The sequence below is a fragment of the Dama dama genome, chromosome 5 (genome assembly GCF_033118175.1).
Source record: "Dama dama isolate Ldn47 chromosome 5, ASM3311817v1, whole genome shotgun sequence".
In the NCBI taxonomy this organism is placed as follows: domain Eukaryota; kingdom Metazoa; phylum Chordata; class Mammalia; order Artiodactyla; family Cervidae; genus Dama; species Dama dama.
In genome coordinates, this window is record NC_083685.1 from 116431195 (window position 1) to 116452647 (window position 21453).

Sequence of the window (21453 nt, forward strand, 5' to 3'; positions counted from 1 at the left end):
TGTCTTCCGTAGTCCTTTAGTACAGTATCTATCTGCTGGGGGTTAACTCTCTAGGTTTTTGTTTGCTGAAATAACTTTATTTTGCCCTTATTCTTGAAAGATATTTATGCTGTGTATATATCTAGATTGTTTTTTGTTTTCTTTCCTCCCACACAGTTAAGTATATCGTTACCATTTTTTTGGTTCTCTTTGTTACAATTGAGAAAATAATTTTTATTTACTGGTTATTTCTTTTGAAGAAACTGCTCTGCTTCCCCTACCCACACCTACCCTCTCCCCTAACCCCCAGGCTGCTTTTACGTTGTGGTGTTCAGTTCTACTGGGAAATATCCTTCTGTTTCTCTTCCGTGTAATTTATTGGGCTTCTGGTATTTGTGGGTTGCTGTCTTGTGCCATTTCTGAATAGTTATTTGCCCTTGTCTCTGTCTCAGTCCTGTTCTCTTTTTTGTTCTCCTATAAAATTTCAGTGAACCATATGTTAGACTGTCTCACTTTATCACCATGCCCCTTCATTTCTTTTTTCTGTTTTCTTTTGGTCTCTGTATGCTCCTTCTGGATAGTTTCTTGCCTTTCAGTTCTCAAATTCTCTGTTTTGGTGTATCTAATTTGCTGCATTGGATTCTTAATTTTTGTTATTTTATGTTCCCTGCAGATATAGTCAAACTGTCTTTTATTTTATTTCTTTAATCTAGTAGACATAGTTGTTTAATAATCTGTTAATTTTTGTATTTGAAGTTTTAAAAAATCTGTTTCTGCTATATCTTATTTTTCCTAGTTGTTGCTCAGGCCTTTATTTCTTTTATGCTTTGGTTTTTTTTGTCTGTATGCTGTTCATTGTACTTGAAAAATTATTTGTGAAATTTCTTTGAGGTCTAAGATGAAGATATGTTTCTCCAGGGAGAATTTTTATTTGCTTCTCTCAAGTGTCTAGAGATTCTACCAGTCCCTACAAACTACTGAATTCATGGCTTGCTTGCTTTGTTTGATTTGCTAGTTTGTTTCTTTCAACGAGCCAAGCAATATTGATTTGGATTGTATTAATATTTCTCAGGGGAGCCTGCACCCCCTGCATGGCCAAGGCAACTGTTGCAGCTCCCTGAGGGCAGAGAACTATTTCTTCTGGCTTACATTTTCCCTGAGGTTTTATTTAACCCTTTGAAAGAACAGCTTAAAGTGGGAAGGGTTTCATATTTAGCGTCCTATGCTGGATGGGCTTTGGCCTATGATTATCCACTTGGCAACATGGTGCCCAGGGATTGGAAAATCAAGATCTTAAGGTGTTCGTAGGGCAAATGTGACTTTGATGCTTCTTTTAGTACCTCTTTTGTGTTCCTCATTTCTGTTAGGTTTTGCCGTGACAAATCCCTACTATTTTGTCAACTTTTCAATACTTTTAATATCTTCTAAAACAAAATTTTGTCCTGTCTTTATAGTTGTTTTCTAAGGGAATGTTGGTACAAACATCCCAATCTGCAAATTTCCAGAGATATTTAAAGGTCTTTTAAGCCCTTGGCAAATAATTATTGAATGTATGACAGAATGATTTGTTTTAGTATTGTTGCTTCAATAATACAGTGTGCCAGGTAGTGAGGTTACTGTTGTGAAGTACTACAGGTATTCCGGAGCCTGCATTTAAATTTATTGGGTGGGGTAGGAGTGTTGTTTTTAAGGAGGTGTGGCTTCTACTCATAGATTTTTTTTAAAAACCTATAAGTTCTTTTTTCCAGATCACTTTGATTAGTCTGTTTTACTTGTATTTTCTAAAGTGAAAATGTTCGTTTTCCCTGATAAAGGGATACATGCTGATTATGAAAGTCCAATAATTCAGAAGTGGTAAAATATAAAGTCCTTTCCACAAGAGCTATTATTAAAGAGTTTAGTGGGCGTATATGTATACATGTATGTTCATATAGCAGATTCCCTCATTTCCATTGTATAAATTTATTTAGACAATAGACTTAAATATCTTGTATTCTCTAAGTTATGCTGTAATGAATATCCTTGTGTATATATCTGTGCTTATGCATTTGTTTACTTTGGATAAATTTCCAAAGCTTAGTTTCCAAGTCAAAGAATATGCACAGTTTAAAATGTCATCACATGAATGGATAAAGATGTGGTGTGTGTACACACATACACACACACACACACACACTGGAATATTACTCAGCCATTAAAAAGAATGAAACAGTGCCATTTGCAGCAACATGAATGGACCTAGAGATTATCATACTAAATGAAGCAAGCCAGACAGAGAAAGACAAATATCATATGATATCACTTATATTGGAATCTTAAAAAATGATATAAATAAACTTATTTATAAAATAGAAATAGACCCACAGACAGAAAACAAACTTACGGTTGTAAAGGGGAAAGAGTGGATGTATAAATTAGGAATTTGGAATTAACATGTTAATATACACACTGCTACATATAAAATAATAACCAACAGGGACTTACTGTATAGAACAGGAAACTGTATTCATATTTTTTTTCATTTATTTTTATTAGTTGGAGGCTAATTACTTTACAATATTTAGTGGTTTTTGCCATACATTGACATGAGTCAGCCATGGATTTACATGTGTTCCCCATCCTGACCCCTCCTCCCACCTCCCTCCCCATCCCATCCCTCTGGGTCATCCCAGTGCACCAGCCCTGAGCACTTTTCTCATGCATCCAACCTGGACTGGTGATCTGTTTCACCCTTGATAATATACATGTTTTGACGCTATTCTCTCAGATCATCCCACCCTCGCCTTGTCCCTTAGAGTCCAAAAGTCTGTTCTATACATCTGTGTCTCTTTTTCTGTCTTGCATATAGGGTTATTGTTGCCATCTTTCTAAATTCCGTATATATGCGTTAGTATACTGTATTGGTGTTTATCTTTCTGGCTTACTTCACTCTGTATAATGGGCTCCAGTTTCATCCATCTGTATTCATATTTTATAATAACTTACAAGGGAAAAGAATCTGAGAAAGAAAATATGTGTTCAGTTACGTATATATAACTGAGTCACTTTTCTGTATACCTGAAACTAACATAGCATTATAAATCAACTATGCATCAATTTAAAATAAAATTAAATAAAATGAAATATCATCACATAATTGCTAGCAGGTCATCAGCAGTTTGAGAGTCCCAATTTCTTCCTATCCTTCTAAACTGAATTTTACATTATAGTCTTTGCCAGTGAGAAAAATACCTTGTTTTAAGTTGCATTTCTTCATCAGTGATATTAAATATCTTTTCATATGTTTAGTGGCCTTTTGGATTTCTCTTTTAATGCTTATTCAGTTTATCATAAATAAATAAATATTTATTTATTCGAGCATTTGCTTTGTCTTACTGATGGGTAGGAGTACATTACTTATTAAGATTGTTAGCTCATTGTCACTTATAGAGTAAATATTTTCTACCTCTTCATAATTTGTTTTTTAATTTATGTCCACTTGCACCATTCAGAAATCAAAAAATTAGAAGTGATCAAGTTTATCAATGTTTTTCTCTTCACAACTTATTACTAGTTTTGTCTTACTCTTAGATGTTCCTATATGGTTTGTGTTTTTAATGTCATGTTTAAAAAGCCCTTCACCACTGGAAAGTCATAATAGCATTTGTTTATATTTTCTTATAATTTTTATGTATACTATAAGGAAGTAATGTACTTTTCCTTTTTTCTAATATCTATGTACATATCCTATCATCTTTGTAATAAAATTCCCACTAATTAGAAATACAGTATAATCACAAATTATACATCCATTTTATTTGGGTATTTTTCTGATTTTTCTGTGCGACCGATGAGTCTGCTTGTTCTTTTACCAGTATTATGCTTATTTGGTTAATGTTGCTTTGTTGTTGTTTAGTCGCTAAGTCATGTCCAACTCTTTGCAACCCCATTGGATTGGAGCCCACTGGTCTCTCCTGTGTCCATGGGGTTTCCCAAGCAAGAATATTGGACTGGGTTGTCATTTCCTTCTCCAGGGGATCATCCCAAACCAGGGTTGTCTCCTGAACTGGCAGGTGGGTTCTTAAAACACTCTTGAGCCACCAGAGAGGCCAGTGTTGCTTTGTAGTAAGTTTTAATAGCCAGTCAGGTTTCCCTGGTACCCTTTATCAAAAATTACATGGCTAATTTTGATTATTTTTCCAAGTGGACCTCAGAACTAAAATGTGAAAATCTGTAGAAACAGTCTCCCCAGAGCGCAGAGGGGAATCGCTATACTACCACAACACCCTTTCTTGCAAAAATAGAAACAAAAATACGCAAAAAGCCCTAAGCACTGGCTTTTAGAGAAATTTGACATATATAAAATTTGAACTCAGGAGCATAGTATTTTGACATTTAATGTAGGTTGTCTTTTATATTTGTCAGTGAACTATTTTTGTTTTATGTGTAATCCGCATATTGTTTCCTTCTAAGTATTTTACAGATAATTTTGAATCTGCTTTTTCTCCTGATGCTACTTGTTCTGATTATAATCAGTTGTTGATATGTGGGGAAGTTGTTGACTTTTGTGTATTTATTTTATACTTGGCCATCTTACTGAACTCTTATTTGTTGTTTTTCAGTTGATTTGTTTGGTTTCCTTTGTGAATAGTTATATCATCCAAAATTGACACTTTCTAATGTTTGATATTTTCCAGTGTTTATACCTCATATTGTTGTCCTTATCACTTTGGCTAAAAATTCTATGATAATGTTGAATGACTGTGATTTTCATGTGTTATCTCCTGTCTAGCTCCTAATTTTAATGAAGGTGTTTCAAGTATAGCACCATTAATTATAGTTATGTTTATTTCTGAAAAAATACTCTGTTGAATTATAAATGGATACTTACAGTTTTTTTTTTGAAGTATTGCCCAACAATGTGCAGATTATTTTGCATCTAAAGGAAAGAATCTTGATTCTCTGCCCTCCCCCGCCAACATTAATGTAGTGAATTACATTAGTAGATAGGATAATGAACTATCTTTATATTTCTGGAATAAGCCATACATAATTGTGGTATATTACTCTTTTGTTTGTATTTATTTTGTATTTTGCATATAGGTATAATATGGTAATAGAATAGAATAGAGAGTGAAGTAAGTAGGGGCCAAATGCCTTAATCTTTATTAACTTAGAGGTTAGAAATAGCATTTCCTTGTAGAATTGAGGGTATAATGAAGTTGTTTGTTGAACTCTACAAAGTAACCTGCAAATTCAGAGTTCTGTAAATATAGAACCATTAAAATGTACTAACTCAGGTTTGTAGATAGGTCATAATCCAGTGATAACGTGACTGTACTCTCCGTATTTGTTTTCAGAGGGTTTTTTTTTTTTTTAAGCCCTTCTTGTATCTGATAACTGTGTTTAATCTGTTGCATGTTTTGGCAGTATCAGATGTTTTCTTTGTCATGTAATTTGCGTGTTTCCTTTCGTGTTTTCCAGCGGCGAGTAGAACAGCCTCTCTATGGTTTAGATGGCAGCGCTGCAAAGGAGGTGTCGGAGGAGCAGTCTGCCCTGCCAACGCTCATGTCAGTGATGCTGGCGAAGCCTCGGCTCGACACGGAACAGCTGGCGCAGAGGGGAGCTGGCCTCTGCTTCACCTTTGTCTCAGTGAGTACTGAGGCTGCGTTTATGCACATCCTTGTTTTCCTGGGGCTCCAAGGTGGAGTCTGAGTAAGGACTTTGGTAGAGAGATGATGATCTCTAACTCTGTGTTACCTCTAAAGGTGTGTGCTTGTGCTCAGCCCCGCTTGGCTCAAGGCGCTGAGAGAGACTGCTTTCACAAAGTCTGAGGGTCCTGTGGGATGGAAAACACAAGCTAGGTTGACAAAGAACAGAAAATACAGATTAAATTCCATTACAATTAAAAATAAAATCTCCAGACTCCAACCATCACTTATTTGAAGTAATATTCAAGTTAATAAAATATTAGTGTGGGGACAGGCATGCTTACTAGTCATTTTCCCCTCTATGGTATCTGGACAGCCTGCATGCTTGCTTTCTTCATTTGTTCAGAGTATTAGCACAGTTGCTTTTCCAAGACTGTTTGGCTACCTGTTTGTTCCTTTCAGCTTACTTCTTTCTTCCTTGAAGGACAGGAATTTGAAAAAAAAAAAAAGAACAGGAATTTGATTATTATAAATGTTTGACCCCATTTTTTATTTGCCAAATTACAATGCAGTTTGACTTAAAAGTTGTTGCTTTTCTTGGTTTCTTTACCCTGCCAAGTACCTGTTTGTTTTCAGTGATGCAATAAAGCAACAGAAAGTCCCATCACCCTATCCCTCCATTTTTAGGGGCCTCCTTCAGAGCTAACATTACCATTGATCAACGTTTCTTTCTCTCTTACTGGTTCATTTTCTCCAGTAATCTGTTTCCTCCTTACTTGCTCCATGGTTTCTGAGCAAATAAAACTCTATAATCTCTGGGATTAACCCACGTGTGGTTGTATTAAAAAAGGCCATGAAATGGTGGGTGTCTTAAGGAAGGGAGATAAAAATAATAAAATAATTAGATCGGGATCATTGTATATTATTTGAATCCCTTCTGCCCTTCCTTCCTTTTCTCATTCTTTCCTTCCTCAGCTTAAAACAGTGCCCATGTATCACCTCACAGTTCTTTAAGTTTGGGGGTAATTTGTTGCTGAGCAATAGAGAACTAATACACGTGGCTTTATCTTTAATGCCTCCTTTTTTCCTCATATTCTACGTCTAATCTATCAGAAAACATACTTATATCTAGAATCTGACCATCTCTCACCATCTCCACTGCCACCATGATGGCCCAGCATCTCTCTGCTTTGGAATGCTTTCTTATAGAGGGGTAACATGGTAATCACATCTGAAGAAGGAACATGGAAACAGTATAAAAACCAAAGGTCTAGAAGCTTTGGTATAGTTCTATTTCTCTTTGCTTCTCTGCAGTTCCAACTGGGATGTAAACTTAGTGAGATAAAAAAGGAGAAAAGCAAAAAAGTTAGCATTAATATATAACAAATGTTGGTTAATAGAGACAAGCAGTTTCCTTTAAAAAAAAATAATAAAAGGCAAAGGCTATGAACAGGCAGTTTTAACAGGGGAAAAAAGGACAAATGTCTAACAATGTGAGAAATTGGTTAACTTCAGCCATAGAGAAATGCAAAATAAAATAACTTATCAAATTGACAAGGACTAGTAAATTTGGTGATTCTTGGTACAGGTAGTCGTTTAGATACACATATAGTGCTATGGGTATGTATAGATTGGTACAGTCATTTGGACAGGTTGGTAGTGTATCTCAGTGTTAAGGTTACATATCCTTGGGTCCAGAAATTCCATTCCCATGAACTACACAAAGATGTTTATTGTATTGTTTATAAATTGCAAAAGTATGGAAGCAGTGTCCCTCTACAGTGTTTCAGAGGAACTTCTAACAAGAATACCTGTTATCTCCACGTTGCTAAGTCTGACAATCAGTTCTCAGAACTTACTCAATATAATTCATTAGCTGCAGTTGATCAGTCCCTTCTTGAAGCACATGGTCTTTTCTTTGCTTCTGCCTTTTTGATTCTTCTTCATTTCCTGGATCTCCAAATATTGGAGTGCCCCAGGGCTCAGTCTCCAGTCCTCTTGTATACCATCTTTCAGTGAGGAGAATCTCGTTTAGTTTCTTACTTTCAGTCATCACCTATACTCAGAAGACTTCCAAATTTACATCTCCAGCCCAGAGCCCTTCCCTCAATACCAGACCTATGTAGTCAGTTGTCTGTGTCTAATAGGCATATCAAATTTAACATGACCGAAGCTGAATTCTTTACTTTGTTCCCCCATTCCAAACCCCATTTCTTCCACATCTCAGTAATTTTCAGCTCTCGGCTTACAATTGTTCAAAAATCCTGGAGTCATTCTAGTCTTATCTCTTTATTTTATATCCTAATTCTGAATCCATCAGCAAGTCTACTGATTTTACCTTCAAAATATGTTCAGAATCCTGCCACTTCCCCTGCCCTTAGATGACCACTCAAATCTCGTCTCCCACTGAGATCATGGTGGCAGCCTCCTAACTGAACTGTTAGTTTCTGCCTTTGTTCTCAGCAGATCAGAGTGATCCCATTGGAACTTAAGTCCAAGCATGCCACTCCCCTGCTCACAAGTGTTTATAATGGCACATAACACCTTGCATGGCCTGTTTCCCACCACTTTGACATCTGTTACTACTGTCTCCCTCCCTCACCAAGTTCCATCCTCACTGGCTGCCTTTCTTCTTCAAATACTACCTGGTGTCTCTCACCTCAGGGCCTTTACCTTAACATTCTTCCTCTAGATATCACCTTGCCTTGTCCCCTTGGTTCTCTCTAGTCTTGTCTTAAATCGACAGCCTATTAGAAAGACTGTAGTGTATAAGGTAGCACTCCTTCCTGCTCCCCCCAAACATCATATAGCTGCTGTGCCCTAATTTTTCTTCTTTGCCTTACCTTAATTTACTTCTTTGTCTCACTCCCCACCCCCTTCCTAAGTCCCCTCCGCTGAAATGTAACCTACATCGGGTCAAGGACTTCACTTTGTTCACTTCTGCACTGCCAATGCTGGAACTGGATCTGTTCTCATATACACACAGTTTAATTATATGTTGTATGAATTAATGAAGGCATTTTTCGTATAAGGACTAGTTAAATGAAATACAGTATGTATATACAATGGGATGCTCTACAGTTGACCAATGAAGTGAGATAGACTTTTATGTAGTTTGTAGACTTTTTTTGGCCATGGGATCCCTTGCATTTCCATCTGAATTTTAGGGTCAGCTTTTCAGTTTCTGTAAACCAGACCAGATGGAATTTATAGCAACTGTGCTGACTCTGCAGATTAATTTGGGAGAGTATTGCCCTCATTAAAAAAAAGTGAGGTATATATGCTAGCAATAAAAGACCTATAGATCAATGCTGATAAGTAAAAATAGGTGGCAGAATATTATGAGTCTGATCCTTTGAATGTTTGATCCCATGGACATCCATGGCATTCTCTAGGCCAGAATACTGGAGTGGATAGCCTTTCCCTTCTCCAGGGGTTCTTCCCAACCTAGGGATTGAATCCAGGTCTCCCGCATTGCAGGCATATTCTTTACCAGCTGAGCCACAAGGGAAGCCTGTTTAAAATCATATTGCTACATAATTTTATGTATTTCAACATAGGAAATTTGATTTTTAACATTATATACTTTTCTAAATTGTAAAAGTAGTATATGTGCATGACCTACAAATAATTGAAGTGATAGAGAAGAGTAAAATTCTTTCCTTTGTATTCATGAGATAACCACTGTTAGAGTTTGTTTTAGATTTTGTACTGAATACCATTTTAACTTCAAATTATCTTTTATGCAATCAACATTCCCCACTGTGAGAGATGTTTAACATACCCAGCTTCCTTTTTCATCTTTCATCCTTTTAGTTATTGTTTGTGATATTTAGTTTGTTATTTTAACTATAATTGATTTGTTTCTGCTTTATAAATTATTCTAAAAATTGAAAACATTTAAGGAGCATTTACAATATTATGGTTGTTTCATTATTGTGCACTGTAAAACTGAGTGATTTTATTGGATTCACTGAGAAGAAAACAGTCCTAGTCACTGAATTAGTTTTGATTGAATGAGACAGTTATAGTTGTCAAGGTCTAAAAGATTTTTTTAATATATATATGAGGTCTGTTATTTCCTCAAAAGCTACATCTTTTAATAAACATAAGATGTTATTAAATGCTTTAATTTTAAAAAATGTAGTTTGCAGATTTTTTTGGCTGTGGGATCCCTTGTATTTCCGTGTGAATTTTAGGATCAGCTTTTCAGTTTCTGTAAACAGACCAGATGAAATTTATAGCAGTTGTGTTGACTCTGCAGACTAATTTGGGGGAGTATTGACTTCATAAAAATATTGTTTTCCAGTCCATGAATATGAGATATCTTTCCATTTATTTAGGTATCTTTACTTTCTTTTTATTAGTAATAAAATTTGGAATTTTTGGTGTGTAGATTTTGCCCTTGTTTTGTTCAAATTATTTCTAAGAGTTTATTCTTTTTCATGTTATTGCAAATGTTTTCAGAGATGGCCTTTTTTGGTATTGACAAAGTTCCCTTCTATTCTGAGTTCATTGAGTTCATCATGAAAGGGTATTTGATGCTTTCTCTACATCTGTTGAGATGATCGTATGGTATCTTTTTGTTCTTGAGGTCTATCCACTATTTGTCTTGTCCTTGTCATGTCATAGCCTTTTTTAGTCTTAAAAACCTTTTACCTCAGAGAAGCTTTATTTTACTGTTCTTAGATTTTTCTTTCCTTCTGCTCTTTTCCTCCTAAAAGCCTGTTAGATAGTTTTGAAGCCTCTTCCTGTTCATGTTTCTTAACTTTTCTTTCATGCTACTTGACTTTGTTTCTTCCTCTGGGAGATTTTCTTGACATTGTCTTTCAGATTTTCTGTGTTCAGCTCTGTGCATTTTGTTACTTAGCTCATCTACTCACTTTTTAGAATATTGATACTCTTGTCACATTTATTTTTCATGTTCTTTACTGATTTTCCATTTTTATAGATGTAGTATCCTTTTAACCCTCTCTGGACATATTTTATTTTTAAAGTTGTTTTTATTGAATATTCTATTTTCTCTTGGATCAGGTTTTGTTTTTTCATGTTGGATCTTCACTTTGTGCTGTTGGTTTTCTTGAAAAATGTATTTTGCTTTAGTTGAATGCAGTACTATTAGGGTGATTTAGCATAGGTTACTGACATGGATTTTTCCCTGCAGTGGCATTGTACTGCTTCCCAAATAGCTCTCCATTGGTGTGTGTGTGTGCGAGTGTTACCCCTGTGTAAGCATCTGGTCAGCTCTCGGCAGAAAAACCAGCTCCTTTACACACATGGAAATAAGGAGGGCGTTGTTTTGCTAGGTAACTCTAACTCTTAGCGGCGTATTCCAGGTCTTCCTCGCTTCTGTCAGCTGTAGGGGGCGGGGATACTGTACTTTCTTTACTTTTTTCCCCCCCGAGGACACAATACTCACAGCAGAAGCCCCTCCCCCTGGACTCACTCATTTTCCATTTTAAATATTTACATGTTTGTTTTTTTTATTTGAGAGACCAATTCGTGTGCTTTACCCTTGGTTCAGAAGCAGTAGTATCCATGGCCCTCACTATGTAAGGGAGAGATCAAGAGGGGACCCTGTTGGACTATATAGGTTTTAAATGTCTGATAATTGTTCCAAGGGTCACTCCTAGTAAAGGTAAATCTCAGTGTGGGGCTTTGGAGGAGTTCCCTTCAAGAGAACCAGCCTGTTTTACTGCTTGTGTTTTCAGCTGTGAATTTATTTTACTTTCTCTATCAGTCTGATCCCAAATGCTTTTGAGTGTTTCTTAAAACTTAAAGTTTTTAAAAATTTGTGATTCTTAATTCTAGCTTGTTTGTTAATGCTGTTAGGATTTCATTTAGAAAGAAAATCTTCCAAGTATCAGTAGGACTTTGGGAAATCTAGCCTGTAATTATGAATTAGAAGCCAATACTACTTCTCTAATTGGAACGAAGAACACAGAAGTCTGGGAAGGATGTTTTGCTGAGTAAGGGTTGGACTAAATTTACAACTACAATGGTCTGCTTAGCAAGGCCATCAGCTTCTCATTTCTTGAGAACATGATCCTGTAATTGTGGGCTCAGGAGACTAAGCTCTCTTTGTTTTCCAGTGTTGCATCTCTAGTGTTTAACACAGGACCAGGCACAGAGGGTTGTAATTAATACAGAATGAATGATAAGAATTAGAGCATTTTCATGGATTTACTTGTCACAGTAGGTCCTTATATTTTTGTAGTTCTCCTATCTTTTGTAAGTATTAATTTCATTTTCTTTTTTTTATTATTATTATTATTTTTTTTTTTTCCAGTGGGTTTTGTCATACATTGATATGAATCAGCCATGGATTTACATGTATTGCTACCTCCTTACTTCTGTCCTACTGACTCAGTTAACTTTCTGCAGTTTTACTTCTTATTATGGGGCTATTTATATGTACATTTTTACAGAGAGCTTTAATTTGGAAACATCTCCTTGAATGACATTCTAGCACCCTTTGTTTGCTGAAAGAAAACTTAGAAATGAGCACATATTAAAAAAGGAAAAAACATTAAAAAAAGTAAAAAACCCATACACCAAAATCTAGAAGTTCATAGAAAGAGCCTTTTAGCCTGTCATGTGATTGTTGTTGGTGTTTATTATAAAAGCAGCTCAGTCATGTTTATTTAGAGATAGGTTTTAAAAGGATAGGATTTTAAAAGCAATCTAATGATAACTGAAGGAGACAATGGTTGTATCACAGTGCAGTATAGTACGTGAGTTTTACAATCATAACCCTTCATCAGTAAGACGAGGTTAGGTTTGCCACATTGTAGGAAGAGTAGGGAACATTACCAGTTATTTAGACTCTCCTAAACCTGGCTCTAATCACTGCTCTGACTTACAGGCTGTGTACGTTGTTTTATCTCTTTGAGACTGACTCCTCAGTTTTTACTTTTTGATCCCCACAACAGTTCTCTCTCTTCCCTTTGGGTTCTTGTATGGAATGTGAAAACCTGGAATGACCCTATCGTCTCTTCTCTTTGACTGCTTATTTCCTTCAAATTTTAACTCTGATATTATTTTATCAAGGAATTAACCCTCAATTCATTATGTTAGGTTAGGTACCTTGTTGTATATGCTTATAGCACATATCCTTAATTGCAATTTTGTATTTATTATATGATTGTTTAACAGTTTCTGTCAACAAGTATATATCCAGTGCTTAATATATCTTTTCTTGGTTTATGAGTTTAATAAGGCAGGGTGAGGACTGGGCCTTTAGGTTTTGTTTCTGTTTTTCTTGGCCATTGTGTCCCGAGCACCTAACATGATACTTAGATGAGGATGTTCTCAGTGAGTATTTGATGAATAAATAAAAATGGAGATGATATTATCGCCTACCTTACAAGACTGTTGTGAGCCTTCAGTTTAGTTGTGTGTGTGAAGTGCTTAGCTTGCTTGTGGCCTGTTCACAGCAGTCCCCATAATGGCTGATGTGAGACAGTCGTTGTACTGTGCTCACAGAGATCGGTTAACCGTGGATGCAGATAGCCCACAATTCTTATTCCCCCACTGACCAGCTCTGTGACCCCATGTAGGTGCTTAATATCTCAGATTTGCATATTCTTTATAAATGAGAATAGCAGCACCTCCTTATAGGGTTTTGTAAGGTAATCCAAGTCCATACCCTGACCAGTAATGCTGAAGAAGCTGAAGTTGAATGGTTCTATGAAGACCTACAAGACCTTTTAGGACTAACACCCAAAAAAGATGTCCTTTTCATTATAGGGGATTGGAATGCAAAAGTAGGAAGTTACACCTGGAGTAACAGGCAAATTTCACCTTGGAGTACAGAATGAAGCAGGGCAAAGGCTAATAGAGTTTTGCCAAGAGAACGCACTGGTCATAGCAAACACCCTCTTCCAACAACACAACAGAAGACTCTACACATGGACATCACCAGATGGTCAATACCGAAATCAGATTGATTATATTCTTTGCAGACGAAGATGGAGAAGCTCTATACAATCAGCAAAAACAAGAACAGGAGCTGAATGTGGCTCAGATCATGAACTCCTTTTTGCCAAATTCAGACTTAAATTGAAGAAAGTAGGGAAAAGCACTAGACCATTCAGGTATGACCTAAATCAAATCCCTCACGATTATACAGTGGAAGTGAGAAATAGATTGAAGGGGCTAGACAGAGTGCCTGAAGAACTATGGATATTGTTCATATGGACAATGTTCATGACCTTGTACAGGAGGCAGGGATCAAGACCATCCCCATGGAAAAGAAATGCAAAAAGCAAAATGGCTGTATGAGGAGGCCTTACAAATAGCTGTGAAAAGAAGAGACACAAAAAGCAAAGGAGAAAAGGGAAGATATACCCATTTGAATGCAGAGTTCCAAAGAATAGCAAGGAGAGATAAGAAAGCCTTCCTCAGTGATCAGTGCAAAGAAATAGAGGAAAACAATAGAATGGGAAAGACTAGAGATCTCTTCAAGAAAATTAGAGATACCGAGGGAACATTTCATACAAAGATGGGCCCGATAAAGGACAGAAATGGTAGGGACCTAACAGAAACAGAAGATATTCAGAAGAGGTGGCAAGAATACACAGAAGAACTGTACAAAAAAGATCTTCATGACCCAGATAATCACGATGGTGTGATCACTCACCTAGAGCCAGACATCCTGGAATGTGAGGTCAAGTGGGCCTTAGAAAGCTTCGCTACGAACAAAGCTAGTGGAGGTGATGGAATCCCGATTGAGCTATTTCAAATCCTAAAAGATGATGCTGTGAAAGTGCTGTACTCAGTATGTCAGCAAATTTGGAAAACTCAGCAGTGGCCACAGAACTGGAAAAAGTCAGTTTTCATTCCAATCCCAAAGAAAGACAATGCCAAAGAATGTTTAAACTACCGCATAATTGCACTCATCTCATGCTAGTAAAGTAATGCTCAAAATTCTCCAAGCCAGGCTTCAGCAATACGTGAACTCTGAACTTCCAGATGTTCAAGGTGGTTTTAGAAAAGGCAGAGGAACCAAGTATCAAATTGCCAACATCTGATGCATCATCAAAAAAGCAAGAGAGTTCCAGAAAAACATCTATTTTTGTTTTATTGACTATGCCAAAGCCTTTGACTGTATGGACCACTGCAAACTGTGGAAAATTTTTAAAGAGATGGGAATACCACACCACCTGACATGCCTCTTGAGAAATCTGTATGAAGGTCAGGAAGCAACAGTTAGAACTGGACATGGAACAACAGACTGGTTCCAAATAGGAAAAGGATTATGTCAAGGCTATATATTGTCACCCTGCTTATTTAACTTATATGCAGAGTACATCATGAGAAATGCTGGGCTGGAAAAACCACAAGCTGGAATCAAGTTATGTGGTGGTTATACATTGCCGGGAGAAATATCAATAACCTCAGATATGTAGATGATACCACTCTTATGGCAGAAAGTGAAGAAGAACTAAAGAGCCTCTTGATGAAAGTGAAAGAGGAGAGTGAGAAAGCTGGCTTAAAGCTCAACATTCAGAAAACTAAGGTCATGGCATCTGGTCCCATCACTTCATGGCAAACAGATGGGGAAACAGTGGAAACAGTGGCTGACTTTATTTTTTGGGGCTCCAAAATCACTGCAGATGGTGACTGAAGCCATGAAATTAAAAGATGCTTACTCCTTGGAAGGAAAGTTATGACCAACCTAGACAGCATATTAAAAAACAGAGGTATTACTCTGCCAACAAAGGTCCATCTAGTCAAGGCTATGGTTTTTCCAGTAGTCATGTATAGTTGTGAGAGTTGGACTATGAAGAAAGCTGAACGCTGAAGAATTGATGCTTTGAACTGTGGTGTTGGAGAAGACTCTTGAGAGTCCCTTGGACTGCAAGGAGATCCATCCAGTCTGTCTTAAAGGAGATCAATCCTGGGTGTTCATTGGAAGGACTGATGTTGAAGCTGAAACTCCAATACTTTGGCCACCTGATGCAAAGAGTTGACTCATTTGAAAAGACCCTGATGCTGGGAAAGATTGAGGGCAGGAGGAGAAGGGGACAACAGAGGATGAGATGGTTGGATGGCATCACCGACTCAATGGACCTGAGTCTGGGTGGACTCCAGGAGTTGGTGAAGGACAGGGAGGCCTGGCGTGCTGCGGTTCATGAGGTCACAAAGAGTTGGACATGAGTGTGTGACTGAATTGAACTGAACTGAAGGACTACTTGTGATCATGGCAGTAATTGCTCAATAGGTGGTGGTTATACATTGTTTTAATGTTAATGAATAAAGAAATAATTAATGGAATCATTAGGAAGTACCAGATGAAACTTACGTTATGTGGAAACACTGTATTCTTTGATGAGATGATATTTCCATTAGCCCATAATCCCCAGAATATCCAGTATTTTGTAATTATGTCTATGATAGGTTGTACTGTGTTGAGTGCAATTTTGTTTTTAAAAGGACTCTTTGGAGTAAAGGTCTTCTTGACTTATGATGGGATTAGGTCCTGATATAACACGTCATGAGTGAAAATATCATTCGTAAATCAAAATATATTTAATATACCTCACCTACCGAATATATCATAGCTCAACCTTGCTTACCTTAAATGTGCTTGAAACATGTACATTAGCCTGCAATCACCTAACAAAAAATCTATTTTATAATACAGTGGTGAATCTCATGTAATTTATTGAATACTGAAAGTAAAAATCACCATGGTTGTCTGGGTGTATGGCTGTCAGTGTATCTGGTTGTTTACATTCATGACTTTGGCTGACTGGGAGCTGTGGCCTGCTGCTGCTGCCTGGCATCTTGAGAGAGTACTGTGTCACATGTTACTAACCCAGGAAAAGGTGAAAATTCAAAATTTGAAGTACCATTTCTACTGAACGTATTGCTTTCGCACCATCATAGAGTTGAAAACTTGTTAAGTGGAACTGTTGTTAAGTTGGTGACCATCTGTATAGTGATTGCATATTCTTGAACAGTTGAATTATATTAAGTCCTAAACCTTCTAAATTTGAAAGTGCCTTAGAATGCCCCATCATTTATGTATAAAATGTCACAGTAAACAAGTGACAATATTGTAAATCAGCCAGAATTTTTGGCTCACTGTGTGTTCCTGGGTGAAGTTTGAGGGTCTTGGATGCTCTTGTGAATAGAAGTTCCCAGTCCTTTCTGCCTGGAGTCATGAGTGTCCCCTGTGCTTGAGTGCTTCACCAACCTGTCCTGCGAAAGCACATTTACAGTTGACTCTTAAGACATGTGGGTTTGGACTGACTGCTCAGGTCCACTTTGATGTGGAATTTTTTTAATAGATCCATACTATGTGTTACACCATTCGAGACTGGTTTAATCAGCAGATTCAGAACTGTGGATCCAGAGGGCCACCTGTAAAGTTACCTGTGGATTTTTGACTGCATGGTCGGAGGAGGGTGGTGGGTGGTCAGCGTCCTTAACCCATGTGTTGTTCAAGCATCAGTTGTACAGTGAAAAGGACATTTACATACTTAATTTCCATATTTTAAAAATTCATTTGTAAGCATTTGGTGTTTTAAACTATTTACAGTAAAATGGTCTAAGCCACCATGTCATCTTGGCTCCATGCCCCTCAGTCTTGGCTTTCATCAGGAAGTATTTGTTTTATGTAATCGTTTGTATGCATATAAATGCTTGTGGAGAAAGATGGAAAACTTCTTGTGATTGGTGGTACACCTTTATTCCAGGCTCAGCAAAACAGTCCCTCATCTACGGGATCTGGCAACACAGAGCATTCCTGCAGCTCCCAAAAACAGATCTCCATCCAACACAGACAGACCCAGGTAGGTCAGTGGTTGATAAACAGGGAGGGAAAGAACTGCTTCGGAGTAAATGGTAACACTACAAGTAAAATCTGGGTCTTCTCTCTCCCTTTATTTCTCTGACTTCGTCTCATTTATTTGTGTGTGTTGTATTCAGAACTTGCATTATGAATATTTCAAGTCTATTGGAAGGTTCTTTTAACTTTTTTGAGGTGTTTCTTTGCCTTTCTGATGTATTCAGAAAGATTATAGACAGAAATGATTATATTGCAGCATGGTGTTAAGGAAAAAGCACTTGTTTTGGAGAACTCAAGACCCCGATTCAGGTTCTAGCTCTGCAACTTATGCTTTATCTTTTGGGGCCTCAGTTTTCTTCAGTTCAAATTATCTATAAAATGTGGTTGATTATCATCATCTTGGTGTCTACAAAACACTCGTTGGCACAGTACTTACATAGGCATCAGTGAATCTTTTTTATTGAAATATAGTTGATTTAGAATATTGTGTTAATTTCACATGGATAGCAAAGTGATTGGTTATACATGTATATATGTATGTGTCTATATTCTTTTTTTTTCTGATTCTTTTTCCATTATGGTTTATTACAAACTATTGAATATAGTTCCGTGCGATACACAGTAAACCCTTGTTGTTTTAAACTTCTTTAACATGTGGCATGCCAACATAATTCTTCCTTAAACAGTCTTCAGAAACTCTTTAATTTAGGGAAGGTTGTGAATATTCAAAGATAATATCCGTGAAAAGGATAGTGGATCTATCCTCCATTTTGTTGTGTTGAGCTCACCAAATGTTATACCTTGTTTTCTTGAAGCTGTTGGTACCTTGTTGCCTTCAAGACAGGATGCCTGGCAATCTAGGAGAATTTCTTAAGTCACAAGAGCTAAACAGCCCTCAGGAGCAGATTTTAATGTTATTTGAATTAAACTTTTGAATAGTTGAACAGACGTAGGTTGTTGAGCATTCATCTCTCTTCTGGTCGCTCTGTTTCCACTAGGTGGCATGTTTGTTCTTTAGAGATTCGTGTCCTTTCTCCTCTGATGACCTTTTCTATTCAAAGTTAGTTTCATTTCTAGAGAGTATGTTTCTGTACTGTTCAGTGCACAGTATTTTGAGAATTCATATATTTTATCCCAGAGTTAATATATTTTTGAAAGGCAAGTATAGCAGAACGTCATGCTTAAAGAATGAGATGAGAAAGGCAGATTTAATTTCTTGAGCCATGGGATTCCAGGCTAGTTGTATCATCAAGTGCTTTTTTTTTCAGAAAAGTAATGAGAAAAATGTAATGACATGTAATGTTTTTTTTCCCCACCCCCCAACATGTAATATTTTGAGACTAATCCTAAGTTTGTTTTCTGCTTATCTCTGTAGTCTGACCTCACAATAGAAAAAATATCTGCACTAGAAAACAGTAAGAATTCTGACTTAGAGAAGAAGGAAGGAAGAATAGATGATTTATTAAGAGTAAGTATTAAAATGTCATAAGAGATTTTATAACAAGCTCTGATTGATTTATCTATATTTATATGCGTGAATTGCGTGTATATCATAGAGATAATTACTGTAACCAAATAATAAAGTTAAAATGTGGACATTTGGATATTTTCCTTTAATCTGAGGGAATCTGAGTAGGTAATGAGGATCAAACTGTATTCCAAACAGTATCTTTACATTGGACATCTTAATTGTAGAATTTTAGTATTTAAATATATACTAGAGGAATATATCTGTGGAGAGTTGAAGGTGTGAGAATATGTATAGAGTGTTGTTTTCCTATCTCAGGGAAATTTTTTGTAATGTCTTTGAATTTTTAAAAATTTTATTGATTTTTTTAAATTGGAATATAATTGCTATGTTGTATTAGTTTCTGCTGTCCAGTGAAGTGAATCAGCTATATGCATACACATATCCCTTCCCTCTTGGACCTCCCCCGCACCCCCTTGGTCATCACAGAACACGGAGCTGAGCTTCCTGTGCTGCATAGCAGCTTCCCATTAGCAGTCTGTTGTATACATGGTACTGCGTACGTGTTGGTCCCAGTCTCCCCGTTTGTCTCACCCTCCTGTTCTCCTCCTCAACCCCCGCGCCCCACCCCCCATCCACAATCCGTTCTCCATGTCTGTGTCTCTGTTCCTGCTGGAAATAGGTTCATCGCTACCGTTTTTCTAGAGTCCACATATATGTGTATTTGAATTTTAAAAACTATTTCACAAGTACTTTTCAGTCCTGGTTTTGCATTTTATATCTTTTATAACCTATTCATCTGAAGTGTTTTGTGCTTACAAGAGAAACTTTAAAAGTAGCTATATGGAGTTAAAAATATACCTCTAGAGAATATACAATGATTTTTTAAAAATTTTAATTTTATTGGAGTATAGTTGACTTACATTGTTATGTTTCAGATGTATAGCAAAATAATTCAGTTATACATATATTCATTCTTTTTTAGATTCTTTTCTCATATAGATTATCACAGAATATTGAGTAGAGTTCCTTGTGCTATACAGTAACACTATGATATTTTCTGAAATAATTTTTTAATATACAGTTTGACATATTGACTGACCCTTTTAAAAAAATTTTTAAGGTTTATTGTTTTCTTATTGTAAAAATCAATACATTCTTTATAATAAATTTAGAGAATAGTAAAAAATAAAATAAAATGACACCCATAATTCCATTAACTGTGATTAAAACATTTGGTATATTTACCATAGTAATCTTTGACCTATTTATAGCATATCTAAAATTTTTTTAAGAAATTGTTGATTTATTTTTATTTTTTGGCCACATCACGCAGCATACAGGATCACAGTTCCCCAGTCAGGGATTCCCATGTAGTGGAGGCATGAAGTCTTAACTGTTGCACTGCCAGCGAAGTCCTTGTAGCATGTACATAAATGCACCTGTACGTAAATACTGCCAATTTGTAAATAAAATTGGCTTAACATTTTAATCTCCAGTGTTTTTATTGTTCTCAAGCTGATGTCCCCTTTCCTATTCAGAAATATTTTTCTTAGGCCTGTTGGTTTTGTTTCTTAGTTTGCTTTTCTCCATCCTTCAGTGAGAAGAGCCATGTTTAGACTCAGTACCTATTTTCCATCTTTCATTGTTAGCATGTATACTTGCTTGGTGTTCCTCTTAACGTCTCTTCTTTTCACTTGGGTGCTCGTTGAATTGCCAACGTTTATAATTAGATATTGTGTGTTCATAGAAATCCTAGTCTAGTTGTCTAATCTAAATGAAAAAATTTTGTCCAGGGTAGCTCTGCTGAGCTAAAAAAGGATCATGGGCTTGTCTTCTTCCATCATCATCTGATTTTCTTAAGATTGAGAAGATGGAGTATATGAAAAACTGACCCTAACTTAGGATTCTTTTTGGGGGTTTTAAAAAAATGGTTTTATTTCCCAGGAAGCGGTATGTCTCTTTACCAATTCCCGTCTTTCTAATCCCTTGTTTTCTAAAGATTGTAGTCTTTCTTTGGATCTAGAACAGTGCCAATGGAATGGTTATGTCAAAAAAGAAGACACAAAGGAGAGATGCCATTTTTTCAAATTGATGAGAGCTTGTATTTCTGATTCAGAGGGACAGGGTAATGACCACTACTCCTTATGTCTCTTCAGACAGGCATGGACCATTGACTGAGTTTTTCCATTTTAGTTAAATGTTTGGGTAAGGCTGCATCAGGAGCTGCTAGTCAGGTGCTATTTGAAACCTGAACACAAAATCATTAGTGTTGGAAACCACAAAAATTTAGAGTTCTTGTAATTTAAAATTAACTGCCAGAGATTGATTGATTCCGTAAATTTGATTACAGATTTTAAGAGATGTTCACCTTCCAAAAGTAGATTGAACTTCATATATACACATTACGTGATCTTTGGCTTGCAGATTTTTTAAGTATGAATTAGTCATATTTAACCAAATGTCCTTGTACTTGGCCTTTGATAATGTGGTCCATAGAACTCATGAGCTCTCTTAGAAGAACTAATAGGAAGAAATTATGAGGAAAGTAGATACTTGGAGATGGAAACTGTTGCACA

The 21453-nt window shown here is 36.5% G+C and overlaps 1 protein-coding gene across 1 annotated transcript in view; it reads left to right on the plus strand.

Annotated features, from left to right (window-relative positions):
- TLK2 (tousled like kinase 2) overlaps positions 1 to 21453 on the plus strand; it is a 121691-nt gene that overhangs the window by 51934 nt on the left and 48304 nt on the right. Inside the window, exons 7-9 of the mRNA XM_061144310.1 lie at positions 5443 to 5610; positions 17315 to 17410; positions 18782 to 18874. Of these exons, the coding sequence (XP_061000293.1) occupies positions 5443 to 5610; positions 17315 to 17410; positions 18782 to 18874 (357 nt within the window). The remainder of the gene's footprint in view (positions 1 to 5442; positions 5611 to 17314; positions 17411 to 18781; positions 18875 to 21453) is intronic.